The 16,069-nt window shown below is 40.2% G+C and overlaps 1 protein-coding gene across 1 annotated transcript in view; it reads right to left on the bottom strand.

Annotated features, from left to right (window-relative positions):
* Positions 1-6,425, bottom strand: part of LOC122561219 (docking protein 1-like) — a 50,493-nt gene extending 44,068 nt beyond the window's left edge. Inside the window, exons 1-2 of the mRNA XM_043712815.1 lie at positions 6,328-6,425; positions 5,185-5,481 (exon numbers count right to left, since the gene is read on the bottom strand). Coding sequence (XP_043568750.1) covers positions 5,185-5,481; positions 6,328-6,384 — 354 coding nt within the window. The 5' untranslated portion in view covers positions 6,385-6,425. The remainder of the gene's footprint in view (positions 1-5,184; positions 5,482-6,327) is intronic.
* Between the last annotated feature and the right edge of the window lie 9,644 nt (positions 6,426-16,069).

A 16,069-nucleotide genomic window follows, 5' to 3' on the forward strand; every position in this document is an offset into this window, starting at 1 on the left:
AGATCCTGTTGTAATCTGAGGTAACCCTCTTCGCTGTCCACTACACCTCCAATTTTGGTGTCATCTGCAAACTTACTAACTGTACCTCTTATGCTTGCATCCAAATCATTTATGTAAATGACAAAAAGTAGAGGACCCAGCACCGATCCTTGTGGCACCCCACTGGTCACAGGCCTCCAGTCTGAAAAACAACCCTCCACCACCACCCTCTGTCTTCTACCTTTGAGCCAGTTCTGCATCCAAATGGCTAGTTCTCCCTGTATTCCGTGAGATCTAACCTTGCTCACCAGTCTCCCATGGAGAATCTTGTAGAACGCTTTACTGAAGTCCATATAAATCACACCTACTGCTCTCTGATCGATCACAACATTTTTTTTATAATCTGCACAGGAATTGGCCGAAAGCTAATTTCAGACGTGTGTCAAAGACAACTCTGGCACAGACACTGAAACTGATCTGATATGTAGAGTTCTCAGCACCAATGAACTATCGTACACATCTTTGTGCTTGGTTTTTGCATAGAATCTGTGTTGCATGATCAGCGATGCAAGCCTATAACTCATAAAAAGAAGTTTCATAATGGATTAGTACAAGTCATAGAATCCCTACAGTGTGGAAGCAGACCATTTGGCCGATCAACTCCACATTGCCCCTCCTCCCTATCTTTTATCTTAGCCTGCTGGACAAACTTTCCTCATTCCTGAAGAAGGGCTAATGCCCGAAACGTCGATTCTCCTGTTCCCTAGATGCTGCCTGACCTGCTGCGCTTCTCCAGCAACACATTTCCATCTCTGATCTCCAGCATCTGCAGACCTCATTTTCTCCTCTTAAGAGCAGCCCACACATCCCTGTATTACCATGGCTAATCTGCCTAACCTGCACACTATGGGAAATATGGGCAATTTAGCATGACCAATCCACTTAGGCTGCACATTGTTCTATTGAGGGAAGAAACCAGAGTACCAGGAGGAAGCCTATGCAGGGAGAATGTGCAAACTCCACACAGACAATCACCCAAAGATGGAATAGAACCTGGGTCCCTGGTGTTGTGAGGCTACAGTGCCAACCACTGAGCCACTGTGCCTTCCCAATACATTCCCCATTGAGTTTAAGCTTTTTTGGGGTTAGAATATTCCAACATAAATTCAGTATAGTCAGTATGTCTTGTTGCATGCTTGTTATGGAAAACATGAAAGACATAGATGTCCTTGGTGCAGTTAAGTGCAAACTGTGAATGATGGTCAAAGTAAATTGATGGTGACTTTAGCTCACTCCTAATCTAATCCATCCAGTGGACAGGTGAGTATTAAAGTGTCCCTGTGACTTATCCACTTTTTGAAAAAGTATTACAAGCCCCAACTTAAGTTTGCAGAGCCTTTTTGGAAATCCAACTTGATGTCTGATGCCTCTGATTGTGCCCTGATTGCAGGTTTAACTCCGACCAAGAAGGGACCACAGTTTTCTCTCCAGGCGAATATCATGGAAAAAGAATATCAGAAAGGGACAAGAAGAAGCCATTTAAGGAAGCTTGCATATTTTTCTTGTGAGTCCAGAATAGTCTTACACATGAAATGTTCAGATTTCCCTAAAAATCTGAAGCAGGCATGAGATACTGTGAATGTTGCGGGCCCTAATAACATTCCAGAAATAGCACTGGGTCAAATAAAGGTGACAGCAGGGTGGAAATTGGAAGGGAAATTGATAGTTTTTTCCAATTCTGGTCAAAAGAGGGAAGCTGCCAATTATGTCATGGATGCACCAGAAAAAGAATTGTGACTGCGGCCCAAATAGGACTGGATCAACGAGTATTCCATGTACCCCACAAAGAGACAGACATAACTGGGTCCCATGTGGGTACCCATAGACACCCCATTGACCCACAGGAAGTGAGAGGAGTTCAAGGAGAACACATTCAAAGCGAGAATGAGCTCAGCCAGACGGAGGAGGGTGGTGGTGGATAGGAATGGTTCAGGTCTTCTTTCCAGCAAGAAGTGGAAAGCTCTGCAGCCATCCTGATGGGGGATGGATGTGTAAAGGGATTGCATGTCCATGGTAAAGAGAAGGGGGCTGGCGTCCGCAAACTGGACACTTTAACAATAAGTGTCAGGCAATCTAATCAGGGAGGGACTGAATAAGTGAATCTTAGAAACCCTACAGTGTGTAAACAGGCCCTTCGGCCCAACAAGTCCACACTGACCCTCCCACCCAAACCCATTACCCTATATTCACCCCTGACTAATGCACCTAACCTGCACATCCTTGAACACAATGGGCAATTTTGCATGGCCAATTCACCTAACCTGCACATCTTTGGAGTGTGGGAGGAAAATAGAGCACCGGAGGAAACCCACGCAGACACAGGGAGAATGTGCAAACTCCACACAGAGAGTCATCCGAGGCTGGAATCAAACCCGAGTCCATGGCGCTGTGAGGCATCAGTGCTAACCACTGCATCACCGTGCCACCTCGTGTCAAAGAAAAAAAATTAAGTTGAGGTAGGAGGGAAATAGATTCCTGTGAGGTAGGAATGGGCAGAAACAATGGGTCTGCTCAGGCAATACTATTTGTGGATTTTGGGGAGAAGGTAGAAGTGGGCTGTGCAGCATTAGGGTTGAAAGGCTGTCGGGGAAGATACGAGGTGAGATAAAGTTGGTGACACTTGTGAACACAATAGCTTCATGTTCAATCATGGCACTGTGGTCTAAGGGCAGATAGGAGGAGGTGTTGAAGAGTCAGCGCTCAGCTTCTACAATGTAAAGGTCAGTAAGGCAGACAATAACAGCACCACACTTGTCGGCAGGTTTGATGACAAAGTCAGGATTGGATCTCAAAGTATTGTCAGTTCAGAGGGATATAGGTTCAATAGGTGAAGGAGACAAAGAAATCAAAGTAATCAATGTCACATCAACAGTTCTCAATGGACAGGTCAAGTGCAGGTAAAAGGCCAGAGGTAATAATTGAAGATTGAGTTGCAGATGATTTGGAATCTTTGGGGTGTACAGATGTATCTTTTGCTGGTAACAAGAGTTGACTGGTCTACGAATGACAGAGATCTTTTTGTTTCCAATAAATGTGCGATTGGTTCTCAGATAATTGAACAGCTTGGAACTGGAACAAGTTACAGAGAGATGTTCAGTTCTTCCTCAGCTCAGGAATGGTGTCTCTGTTCTCTGCAATCAAAACTCATTGTAACACTGAAGTGAACTAGCTTTATCTTTTCTGCAACATTTGTTGTAAATTGTGACTTTTAACTGATAAGCCACTTTTATATGTGAATTGTCCTCCTTGTGCCCTTTACCAGTGAAACATTGGGAGAAAGATGACTGAAGCAACATGCTAGCCAGCAGAACAGTCATAAGGATCAACTCAGCAACAAATCTGGAAACAATGACTATGGAAATTTCTTTCCAGTTTTTGCTCTCTGTTCATAACTTATTTTACTATGTCTATTCGTGTTTATGTGAAAAGGGAGTTTATCGGGGATTGGAGGTTTGATTACTATTGTTATACGCCAATGGTTTATATCTATTTACCTGTGGCTATAATCCAATTACTTGTAAAAAATAATAATTGTTTCACTATAGAAAGTTGGCCGATGCTTTATATCAACCTGGATCTGAAGGTCAGGTAAATTGGGGAACTCTGCATGTTTTTTATAACTTTAACTTTTGTGATGACTCCGGAAAGAGCAAGGCTTAATTTCCAGTGCACTGCCCCAATGAGGCATAACAACACCCTTCCTTCTCACCAACAGACAACACTTTGAGCTGTTCAGTGGGTTTGGCCCAGAAACTCAAATTGCCCAAACTTCATGCTGCTGATCCAGGATTTGTTTAGCATCCTTGCCCACCTGACCCAAACCTAATTTGAAGTTCCTTCTTTGAGTCAGAAAAATTCTATAAAGTTAGTTTATTTCCAACACTGAGTCTTTCACAACATACTACCCAAAGAAATGAGGATTTCTGGTGGATTACCAGTGAAGACTCTGAGTGCTTGATTATTTCAGAGCTTCAGACAAGTTAATAGGTTCCATATTACAGTGGCCTACGTCCAACAAGTGTTTAGGATATATTAAGGTGGGGTAGATTACCTTTAATCAAGAAGAGAATGTGACTATCCAAGAGATAGCTACAGTAGTGGACAACTTGGAACTCCAATACACCTTGTTTCCTTTTATCTTATTTTCAAACTCGCTGAAGTCCTGAAAAATGGAAAACTGAAGCATCTATTTAATCTTGACCTACAGCCAGCTGTACCTGTTGCATTCTTTATTATAATTTTTTTCAATTTTAGTCGATGTGTAAAGTAACTGATCCAATAACACTATTGTACAATAAGATTTGATTTGCCTTGTAAAATAAAAACAAATTGATATTTTATTTTCAGTCAGCAACTAGATGAGAAAAAGATGAATGGGTCTTTTATGATCAGTTCAGTAGGATTCAGCCATCACTAGCTTTATGAATGGGATATACCTAATTTCCATGGTGGTCCCATGATGATTATACAACTGGATCAGTGACACAATGGTTAGCACTGCTGCCTCACAGCGCCAGAGACCCGGGTTCAATTCCCGCCTCAGGCGACTCTCTGTGTGGAGTTTGCACATTCTCCCCATGTCTGCGTGGGTTTCCTCCAGGTGCTCCGGTTTCCTCCCACAGTCACAAAGATGTGCAGGTTAGGTGAATTGACCATGCTAAATTGCCCGTAGTGTTAGGTGAGGGGTAAATGTCAGGGTGTGGGTATGGGTGGGTTGCGCTTCGGCGAGTCGGTGTGGGCCGAAGGGCCTGTTTCCACACTGTAATGTCATCTAATCTAATTTTAAGAATTGCTTCACCCAGACAGTGATGAGGCTATGGAATTATCTGTCACAGAAAGCAATCGAGACCAAAACATTGAATGTTATCAAGAGGTTTTTAGTTTTAGTTATGAATGATCTGAAGACTAGAATTCTAAATCCTAATGCCAAAGAAATACAAAGAGCTGGCGGTAAAGTGTGGTTATACTTCAGAATAAGATGTCTATTGTGGAACTTCCTCTATATTGTACTAAATGATTAATCATCTGAGAAGGTATACAAGCATAGTTAATCATTTTATTATTTCTTACCTCTAATGTTGGCCATCTTTCTATCATGATGACATGCCATGCAACTTAGTAAGTTTCATATTCAACTTTACTCACCTGAAAAGCAGTTTCTGTGAGTTTCTGGATCCATTCTTTGCAGTCTGTCTTTTCCGTTAAAAATGTGTACAGTTTCGAAGTTGTTTCTACTGTAAAGGCGCTTGAATCCTTTGACCAGTTTTCTGAAACAACCTCAGATATTCGGATACAGTCACTAATGCGAATGACCTTTTTGTCTATCCTTTTTGTGATCTGCTTCTCGGATAAACTGGAGCCCTCTTTGAACTCAAAGTACTCGAGGCGAGCGACAGACTGGTTGCTCTGGGAGTAGAGGATTAGCCAGACCCTCTTCCATTTCTGAGGGGAATAGAAAAGACCCACATTAGAATTACTGGGAAGGTGGAATTAGGCGCACAAACAGGTCAAACACTTGAGAATGTTAAAACAGTGCACAGCATCCAGTACTGTTCGCCATTCACAATAACAAGAAATTACTGAATGACCTTGTAAAATGATTACTGGTGTATGTTTGAATGGTCGCTGGTACTTGCACACAGATGTACTACTGCCTTGTGTTGGCTACACGCCATGATCCCAGATCAAATTGACAAAACTCTACACAAAACGAAAAGGTGAACTTCATCTGCCTTCCCAAGGTATGACAGGTCGGTTTTTTTTTGACAATCGCTGTCTACAGCTCAGTTACAAACAACGCAAATAGATTTAGTTCTGAGGATGAGTCTTAAGGAAGGGTCACTTGACCCGAACCGTTAACATTGATTTCTGTCCACAGATGCTGCCAGACCTTCCCGAAACTTTTCCAGCAATTTCTGGTTTTGTTTCTGATTTACAGCATCCGGAGTTCTTTCAGTTTTTATTTAACAAATGGACTTACAATTGTTCAAAGCACGCGCCGATTTTACAAAACCGTCTTGTTGAAAATAAATCACTCTGTAGGTTGTCAATAATAAACACAAGAATCAAAATGAAATAACACCATAGATGCCTTTAAATCTAAACATGTATTCCTAGTAGTGTCCCTCTTGTTAGCAGATCTATATACAATGAACGACTCATTAAATATAATTCCCGACATGTGAGCTTAGTTTTAAAGTACGTGATCAAACTCTCCGTTTGTCGATATCCGAGAGGGGGAGAATAGTGTTGGATATTATTCTCAGGTACGGAAACAAATTAAGATACCTTCCTGAACTTATGTTGCTGCATACAAAGCGGACCTTCTTTCACGATGTCTTCCATATCTGTAGAATTGTTCCACAGACCCTTTGAGGCTAATGTTCAGTTCTGTTGTGGCGGATATGCTTCGTTTCCGCTTCGAGTTTCCGTTAGTTTCCAAATGCACAGCAGTGGCGTGTACACCAGTAGCATTGGGAGGGGTACAAAGTGGTGAGCATCCTTCACATAGCCTTCATATCAACACACAAAAAAATTGTTTAATCTCAAAACATCTTGTGGATGTTAAATTGAGCACCAGCTGTCAAAAAGCAATGTAGCTTCTTCTAAACAGCACGATCAGTCTTTTGAAAGTGGCAATGAGTTTTTAGGTGGCCATTGCTCGCATTGACCTTTGTCAAGACGCTATTTTGTGATTTCCCTTGCTTATTGCTTCCCTTTCTTTCGTCACCGAAGAAGCTGCTGCACAACTGAAGGTAGCAGAAACTAAGGAGAGGCTCAGAAACGCAATGGATGGTTTCCCTAGCTATTATCAGAAAGCAAAACACCAGGTTCACGTGTTATCTGAAAACACTCCGCTCGGTCTCACCCTCAGCTCCCTAGCTCTCTCTGATTTGTCACAGTGCTTGTCTGACATCCAATATTGGGTGAACAAAAATTTCCTCCAGCTAAATACTAGGGAAGGTGTGTTTGGCACCCCAAGGTAAAGTCCTTTCCTGACCATGGTTTCCATCCTTGGTAACTATCATAACCTGACTGAGGCCACGACCAACCTTTGTGTTGCAACTGGGTTTGAGTTTTTAAGCACATATCACTCCATTACTGAGCTACCTGCTTCCACTTCTATAACATTTCTTGACATTGATCTTCCCTCAGCTCATCTGCTACTGAAACCTCACCCATGCTTTTGTTACTTTGAGACTTGATTATTCCTGTGGAACAGTGGCTTGACTCCTATGTTGCACCCTACGTAAATCTGTGCTCACATTGATGCAGGTGGATTGTCACATTGAAGGTGGAAGATTGATATTCATGTTGATAGATTGTCACCCTCATGTTAATATATTAAAACTATTGCCTGCATCCATTGTCTCCCTAATGATATTCGAACATGCTCATTGACCTTCATTGGAGCCCCATCCAGTAAATATTTGTTTTCATATCCACCCATCTCATCTACCTTTCCTGAGTCTCTGGCCCCCTCCAACCCCAAATGCAATCAAGATATCTGCATATCTACAATTCTGGTCCTCTTTGCATTCCTGATTTTAATTCCTGCAACCCTGGCAATCCTGCTTTCTGCTGCTTTAGCTCTAAGGTCTCAATTCTTTGCCTAAACATCTCTGTGACTCCACATCTCTCACTTCTCTTTTAAGATGGTCTTAATATCTTTTTTTCTTTGATGAAACTTTAAATCATCTTTCCTGATTCCCATATGATGGTGTCATGATGATAGAGCGGAGCCCCAAAATACTATGGATGTTGTAAACAATTAACTCCATTTTTTTAAGGAAACCTGCTTCCATCAAAAAGTTGACAGATGTAAATTCCATTGATGTCTGAAGTTGTGTGAGAGATCCGTGGAATTTCACATCTGTAGAGTGTCAGTGGAAACTTTCAACAGAGAGAGAAATGTAACAGGAAGAGATAATAAGGGGCTGACTATCTCCTCCAATCTACAGAATACCACCTCTTGTAGAATATTAGTGTTCTGGCCTTCTAGAAATATACAGAAAAATGGATTAGAAACCACGGTAACACTAGAATATGTTTTAGTCCTCTTAGTTGACTTGTGCGCTGTGACATTCAGAGTTGATATTAAAAACACCAACACAGGTAATGAAAAGGGAAAACAAACTCTCTCACTTCAAGTGCTGGGAGGCGACTATCCAGTAAGCCAGTCAAAAGAAAACACGATAACAGAAGGATTCTTGCTTGAAGTACTCAAAGCCAATGAGCCACTGCTGAAAGAAAATGAATAAAAGAGATGTAATTGTTCTGCAAAGCCAAGAATCTCAAATCTCAATGTCAATATTACCAGTCATTATGGTGGAGGTAAGATCATTGATGAAGTAGCTGAAGATGGTTGGACTCGAGGAACCCCTGCAAAGATGTCCTGGGACTGAGATTACTGACCTTCAGTTATATCTTGTCAAGTTTGTCTCTGATTATAGGGAGTTCTCCCTCTGATTCCCTTAGACTCAGGTTGCTAGTGCACTTTGATTCTACATTTAGTCAAATGCAACTTTGCTGTCAAGGGTAGTCACTCTCACTTTACCTCTGGAATTCTGCATTTTTGTCCTTGTTTAAACTAAGGCTGTAATGAGATCAGGAGTTGAGTGGCCCTGGTGGAACCAAGTCTGAAACTCTGCTGCTTGGTAGCACTGATGATGGCACTTTCCATCACTTTACTGATAGTTGGGAGTAGACTGATGGGGTGGTAATTAACTGGTTTGGATTTGTACTGCTTTTGATATATGGGACATACCTGGACAATTTTTCATGTTGTCGGGTAGATGTCAGTGTTGTAGCTACAGGTCATTCTGCTATAATGTGTGTTTCGTTAAAGCGAATTGCTGTAATGCAATTGACTGTAACTGTTTCTAAAGCATGAACTTTTAAAAAGTCTGTTGGCTGTAACATGATTCCAGCCTCAGTAGATTAAATGGTGCTGCTATAACACAATTTTCTTATAACACGGGATTACACGAGAATGGAACTACTGTTTTATAGCAGAACTGACTGTATATTGGAACTACTCAGCAATGGCGTGGCAGGTTCTGGAGCACTTGATTTCAGTACTGTTTTGAAATGTTGTCAAGGTCCATAGATTTTGCAATATCCAGTTCCTTCAGCCATTTCTTGACATCATGTGGAATGAATCTAACTGGCTGAAGATTGGCATATGTGATACTGGGCACATCTGGAGGAGTCAGCTATTACGAGGGGGCATAGCTTTAAATTAAGGGGTGGTAGGTATAGGACAGATGTTAGGGGTATCTTTACTCCTCAGCAAGTCGTGAGTTCATGGAATGCCCTGCCAGTAGCAGTGGTGGACTCTCCCTCTTTATGGGCATTTAAACGGGCATTGGATAGGCATATGGAGGATAGTGGGCTAGTGTAGGTTAGGTGGGCTTGGATCGGCGCAACATCGAGTGCCAAAGGGCCTGTACTGCGCTGTATTTTTCTATGTTCTATGTTCTATGAGACCAAGATGGAACAGGCTCTTGGCACATTTCACTGAAGATAGTTGCAAATGCTTTAGACTTAACTGCCCCATTATTGATGATGAAGAGATTTATAGAGCCTTTTCCCCTAATGAATTGTTTAATTGTCCACCACCGTTCATGCACAGAGGTTTTGGGAGGACTGCTGAGTTTGGATCTGATTTGTTGTCTGTTCAGTCATTCAGCCGTGTTATCACTTGCTATTTTTATGCAAGTAGTTCTGTTTTGCTGACATCTAACATTTTAGGTTTGAATGGTGCTGTTCCTGGCATTTCCTCTTCAGTGAGCCAGATTTTATGGTAATCGTGGAGTGGGAGATATACCAGGCCTTGAGGTTGTGTTGGAGTATAATTCTTCTGCTGTTGATGGCTACAATGCCTCATGTATGTTCAGTGTTTAATTGCTAGATTTGTTCTCAGCATATCACATTTAAGATTGTGATAGTGCTATGCAACACAATGTAAGGTATTCTCAAATTGAAAATGGGACTTATGTCTCAAAAGGACTCTGGTGATCATTCTTATCAATACTGTCATGGACAGATGCCTCTGTAGCAAACAGATTGCTGAGGATGATATTAAGTATGTTTTTCCCTTTTGTTGGTTCCTCACCACCTGTTGTAGAACAGTTTAACAGCTGTGTCCTTTATGACTTAACCAATTTGGTCAATGGTACTGCAGCTGAATCACTCTTGGTCATGGATATTGAAATCCCCAACCCTGAGTACATTCTGTGTCCTTGTCACCCACCATGCTTCCTCTCAGTTGTGTTCAACATAGAGGAGGACTGATTCATCAGCCAAGGGGAGGGAGGATGGTTTCTATACATGTTAACATGTTAATCAGAAGGAGGTTTCCTTTGTCATGCCTAACCTGATGTCAAGCTTCCACAGCTTGCTTACCTTGTTCAATTATAAAGTCTTACCAAAGTAGGCAAAAGCCCATTAATTCTAAAACTAGGCCTCAAAAAATGGCTTTAAAAAATCACCATGACTATAGAAATACTTATAAGTTAATTATTAAGTACAGACACACAGAAAAAAACAGCTCTCTTACTAAATAAAAACTTGCAATGAATGATTTTATTATATATAAATCACATATTACTGAATCCAGACTTCATGAAGTCTTATGACATCAGGTTAGACATGACAAAGGAAACCTTCTCCCAACTAACATGTATAGAAGCCATCCCCCCTCTCCTGGGTTGATGAATCAGTCCTCTTCCATGTTGAACACCACTGAAAGGAAGCACGGCAGGTGGCAAAGGCACAGAATATACTTGGGATTTAGGGATGTCAGCATCCAACACCAAGAATAATTCAGCTGTACCACCAGTGACTGAGTTAGTCAAATCATAAAGGGCATAGTTGTTAAACTGTGTCTACAACAGGTGGTGAGGAACCAACAAGAGGGCAAAATATATTTAATCTCATCCTCAGCAATCTGTCTGTTGCAGAGGCATCAGTCCATGACACTATCGATAAGAGTGACAACCTTTGGAGACAAAGTCCCACTTTAAATTTGAGAATACCTTACATTGTGTTGTGGAGCACTATCGCTAAAGTAATTTGATATGCTGAGACAGATCGAACAACTCAACACTGGACATACATGAGGCGCTGTGGGCACAAAGGAAGGTGGTTGTGGTTGTTGAAGGTCAAATGTTTTGGTCCAGACCATTACTGCAAGAGTTCTTCAGAGTCACATCCTAGACCCAACTGTCCTCAGCTGCTTCATCCACTTCCCTCAGCATAAGATCAGAAGTTGAGACGTTCTCTGATGAAAACACAATGTTCAGCTCCATTTGCTACATCCCATGACAGAAAACCTGCCTGTACTACACATTTACAGCAAATATTCATTGCACATGCTCTAATACTTTTACCAAGATGGTGTCTGGAAAGCTTCACAACGATGTTCATGTGTGCCATAGGTATTATATTGTTACTCAAAGGCCACTCATAACTCCCCAAAATAGTTTGGTCAAGCCTAATTTCTCACCAGGCTCCTATTAAAGATAACCACAGTCACTTTGTCCACTGACAAGTTGTGTTTTATATTTAAATTGCATTTTATTTCTTGCTTGAGGTTATTTTGATATGCAGATAATCATTTTGTATATTTCATGGTGTAATACTTTATTTGTGTTTTGCCCTAACTCTATCTTACTTTCATTAGTAGATGATCTTCCAAGTTAAGCAACACTCCCCTCCTTTTTTACACCTTTTGCACAAACAGCTCAAGACTATTTTCCTAACAATCAAAAATATCTCCCAGATTGCCCTTTGCCTTCACAATAAAATACTTGGAAAAACAATTATCAGTATAAATACAGATCGTTCTCTTATAAGTTGTGTGCCTCTGCAACCTCACACTATAGAAAATCTCGCTATAGAAAATCACGCTGGAGACGATTGCTAACAGAAAATCACTATACATGTTCAGTAGACAGTTTGTGTTATCCAAACAGCATCCACAATTCATGAATTTCCTTGTAGCCAATTAAGGAAATGCACCTTATAGCAGAATGACATGTCAACACAGTCTTAAAAATTGATGCCTCTTTGGAAATTCTGCCACACAGCCAACTCAGCAGCTGACTTAGCTCCCAGTACCACGGGGTTATGAAGAATATGGTTTTTAGTTTCTGCCAGCAACTGGCAGTGCACTGAGACATCAGTAGAATGGTGGCACAATTTTGAAGTATCGATGGACAGAACATGTGGCAGACAAGCTCACTGATTATTGGTTTGCAGCTGTCTAACAAATGGCTCTTGCAGGTTGCTGCAAAATTGTAGGAATAAAAGATTTCTTAATGGTTTTAATTCAGTAATGAAGAGGATTATAGTTCCTTGTGGCCCTACTTTTCTGTTGTATGTTCCTCTGAGATCCCTCCTCACAAATTCTTTTCCATTCATTTTTAATTTACTTGAACTAGCTAAACACTCTAAAGAGCAACCAGCACTCCCATTCCTGCTGTTTGCGAGCTGTAGCAAATATCTGACCAGATTATCAGTGGCCTTTCAATGAGGTTCCATGACAGGTATACTTTTAGCCCTCCAAACCAAATCAATCTGATTGGCAGCGTACACACCCTGGCTGCCTCCCATGTAATGGAATTGATTACTTCACAGTTGACCCTGATGTTTTACCCTCACATAAGTTTGTCACCTGAGCCCGTCATTTCGTTATCTTGCTGATTGTTAACAGTTTGGGTTTTTCATTGGCTGAGCAATTTGGCATGTTCTTAGATAATTGTTTTACTGGTGCTATTTGTCATTTGATTGCAGTTATCATACTAATTGACTTTATTGCTGGGATATAAGAATTTGTCCATATGGTCAATTGAGCACAATCATTTTGTTACTCATCTTTCTGGGTTTTTGCCAATAGTTTATCTTGACTTCAAACATGGGTCATCCTAAGGTCAGGAAAAATGTAACCTTTCCTTTCTTTAGTATTACTGTGAAGAGGCTTTGTTTCAGATCCAGGCTAAAGCTTTCTGTCGTAAATATAGAATTACGAGTCTGACCTAATTCCAAAGTGCAGTGAAGTGTGGGATTCCATGCTGAGGAATGTACAAAAGTCTGGGGCAATTGCCACAGAGGTACAATGGGGAAAGATTTTTCAACTATAGTGCACCAAAATCTGTAGAACACCACAGGCTGGATGCCTGATGAACAATGGACTTTGTGAATCTCAAGTTTAGTTAAATTCTATTGAGTCATCTCAGATTGGCACATGATGCAGGGAGAAAGGTTTATTTCAATTGCACATTCTCAAATTTGCAAACAGAAATATTTTGTGCTTAGGCTGTAAATATGACATGAAATGTATATGTAAATATTAAGAGTATTTCAAGTGTTATGTGGCATCTAAAAATGGAACATTCTGTGTGAAGACAAATTGAATTTTACTGTAAATTCTGTCATTTTCAAAAGGAAATGTTTTGCAAGTTAATACGTGATGACTCGAAATGGTTGCATGAAATTGTTAGGTAAGGAAGTCTAAATTTTTATTTTATACAAAATTAAATAAATTTTATGCAAGTATTATACTGAAATCTACATTTTGTATTCTGATTTTCTCACTTAAGCAGCGTACTTTTTTTCAACTATTGCAGTAAAAGAGCAGCTTAATTAATAGCCAGTTAAAACTTGATCCTTATTCAGTGTCGCAGCTCCATCCTTTGTGTTAGGAGCATAAAGACTAAGCTAGTAAAGACTCTTGTGGTGCAGTGGTATTATTCCTACGCCTGGACTGAAAGTCCTACTTACTCCAAAGGTGCATAATAATTATCTCTGAACAGGTTGTTTAGGAAAAATAAGTTTAAAAAAATTAAACATGGCGAGTAAACTAAGCTCGACCTGGGACTCCATGTACACATATGTTAGGTAGGAAAGTCTCTAAATCTTTGTTTTGTGCAACAAGTTCATCTTGTTTGCAGTAGGCATTAAACTGAAACCTACAATTTAAATTTTGTAGTTACTAACGTAGAGATTTCTTTTTCAAAGGTTGCAATGTTAGAGCAGCTTAATAAGGAATCAGCTAAAACCCGATCTTCATTAAGTGACTCAGATAGACCCTTTGCATTGATAGCATGCATAAGTAGCCAATGGAATGTGACTTTGCACTTGAGTGTGTGACTTATACTCGCCAGAGTTGAGTGAAGAAAGGAAAATGGTGTTTGGTTGCATTTGCCTAAACAAAGCAGCTGATTGGTGAGTGGGATTGGTGACTGTTTCTAGTCTTTACAGTAAAAGTAGTCTTTACTTTGTATTTGCTAAAAAGCTTCTTAAATGTAAGATTGACACTGGTATAAAAACTTGCAATAAAATGTAAAATACTCTTCAAGTACAAAGAATAGAGATACAAAAGTGATTAATAAATTAAATGAAATACAATAGATGTGGCAGGGCAAGTGATCCAGAAAGAACTTATCTGTTGTACATGAAGCTCCTTGGATGCTGCCTGAGCTGCTGTGCTCTTCCAGCACCACGAATCCAGAATCATGTTTACAGCTTGAACAACTTTGAATCTGAGCTGAAGAGTTGCACCACCTTGACTCTTTGCTCCACAGGGTGGTCATACCCCTTAAACAATGTAATTCAAATGTGTGATAAGCCACAGGATGGTGTATCTGGATATGATTCAGGTGTAAAGACTGAAGGGGTAGCTTTTCAGGAACCTTGACCCTTGCAATCAACTAACTGTTTCAAGGTTCTTTCAGGATGTATGGATTACAGGGGTAAATGAGAAAACTGATCATGAGATCATAGTATAGAGAGTCACTCAAATGGGTTACTCTTTAGGAATGGGAGACAATATAAATAGGGGAAATGGATGCCATTCCCTGCAGCCATGAATGTTAGACTGAAGGCTGTGTTCCCTGTCTGGTGCCAGGTTTAAGGACGTCTCCTCAAGGATAGAGAGAAACGTGAAGTGAAAGGAGGAAGGATCCAGTTATCATTGTCTTTGTTGTTGCCAACAACATTGATAGGTCAAGAAATAAAGTTCTGCTGAAAGGATTTGAACAGTTAGGAGCTAGATTATAAAATAGAACCTGCAAGATAATCCCAGCAACGCTACCCAAGCCACGGACCAGCTGCCACTGTGTAAATAAAGTCAAGTGCTGTCTCAAAGATTGGTGTGGGAGGAATGGTTTTCAGTTGAAGGGGAATTGGCATTAGCAGTAGTGTAGAAGGAAGTTGTACAAGCAGAACAGACTTCATTCAAATTGCATTAGGACTAGTATCCTGGCAAATCAAGGGGTTTTAGATTAATGAATATGGCATGAGAGAGGTTCTGACAAGCTGATAGGAGTGGGAGTAACATAAGCTTACAAAATGAAAGGATATGGCAGTTTTGCAGGATAGCTATTTAGGTAATGAGATAGGAAGGACAAAGCAAACAGGCATTATCATAGAAATGTTTACAAAAAGATCAAAGTTAGGAATTGAATATTCAGGGAAATATCTTTGAGGAAGGATTTCAGAAGGGGATAAAACAGTATGGTTAATCAAGGAAGTTAAGGGCAGTATAAAATTAAAAGAGAAAAGCATGCAATGTGACCAGGATTAACAATAATTGAGTGGATTGGGGAAATTTGAAAAACAAACAAAAATGACCAAAACAAAAGGAGAGGGATGATGTACAGACAATATACTAGCAAATAGTATAAGAGCTAAATAATGTAGATGGTGGAAATCTGAAACAAACAATTCTGGAGAAACTCAACAGGTCTGGCAACATCTGTGCAGAGAGAAACAGTTAATGTTTTGAGTTATGTATGACTCTTTAGAAATATATAAATACACTGTAAGAGCTTCTTTTTAAATATTACAAGGAAGAGAGAGGCCAAAGTGAACATAGGTTCCTTAGAATGAGGTTAGGGAAATAATAATAGTGTTTCAGGAAACAGCAGAAGATTTGAATAAATATTTTACAACAGTCTTAACATACAGGACACTAATAGCATTCCAAAAAATACTAAATCCGTTTGCAAAATGTCAGGAGGAAAAA

Source organism: Chiloscyllium plagiosum, chromosome 22 (assembly GCF_004010195.1).
Source record: "Chiloscyllium plagiosum isolate BGI_BamShark_2017 chromosome 22, ASM401019v2, whole genome shotgun sequence".
Taxonomy (NCBI): domain Eukaryota; kingdom Metazoa; phylum Chordata; class Chondrichthyes; order Orectolobiformes; family Hemiscylliidae; genus Chiloscyllium; species Chiloscyllium plagiosum.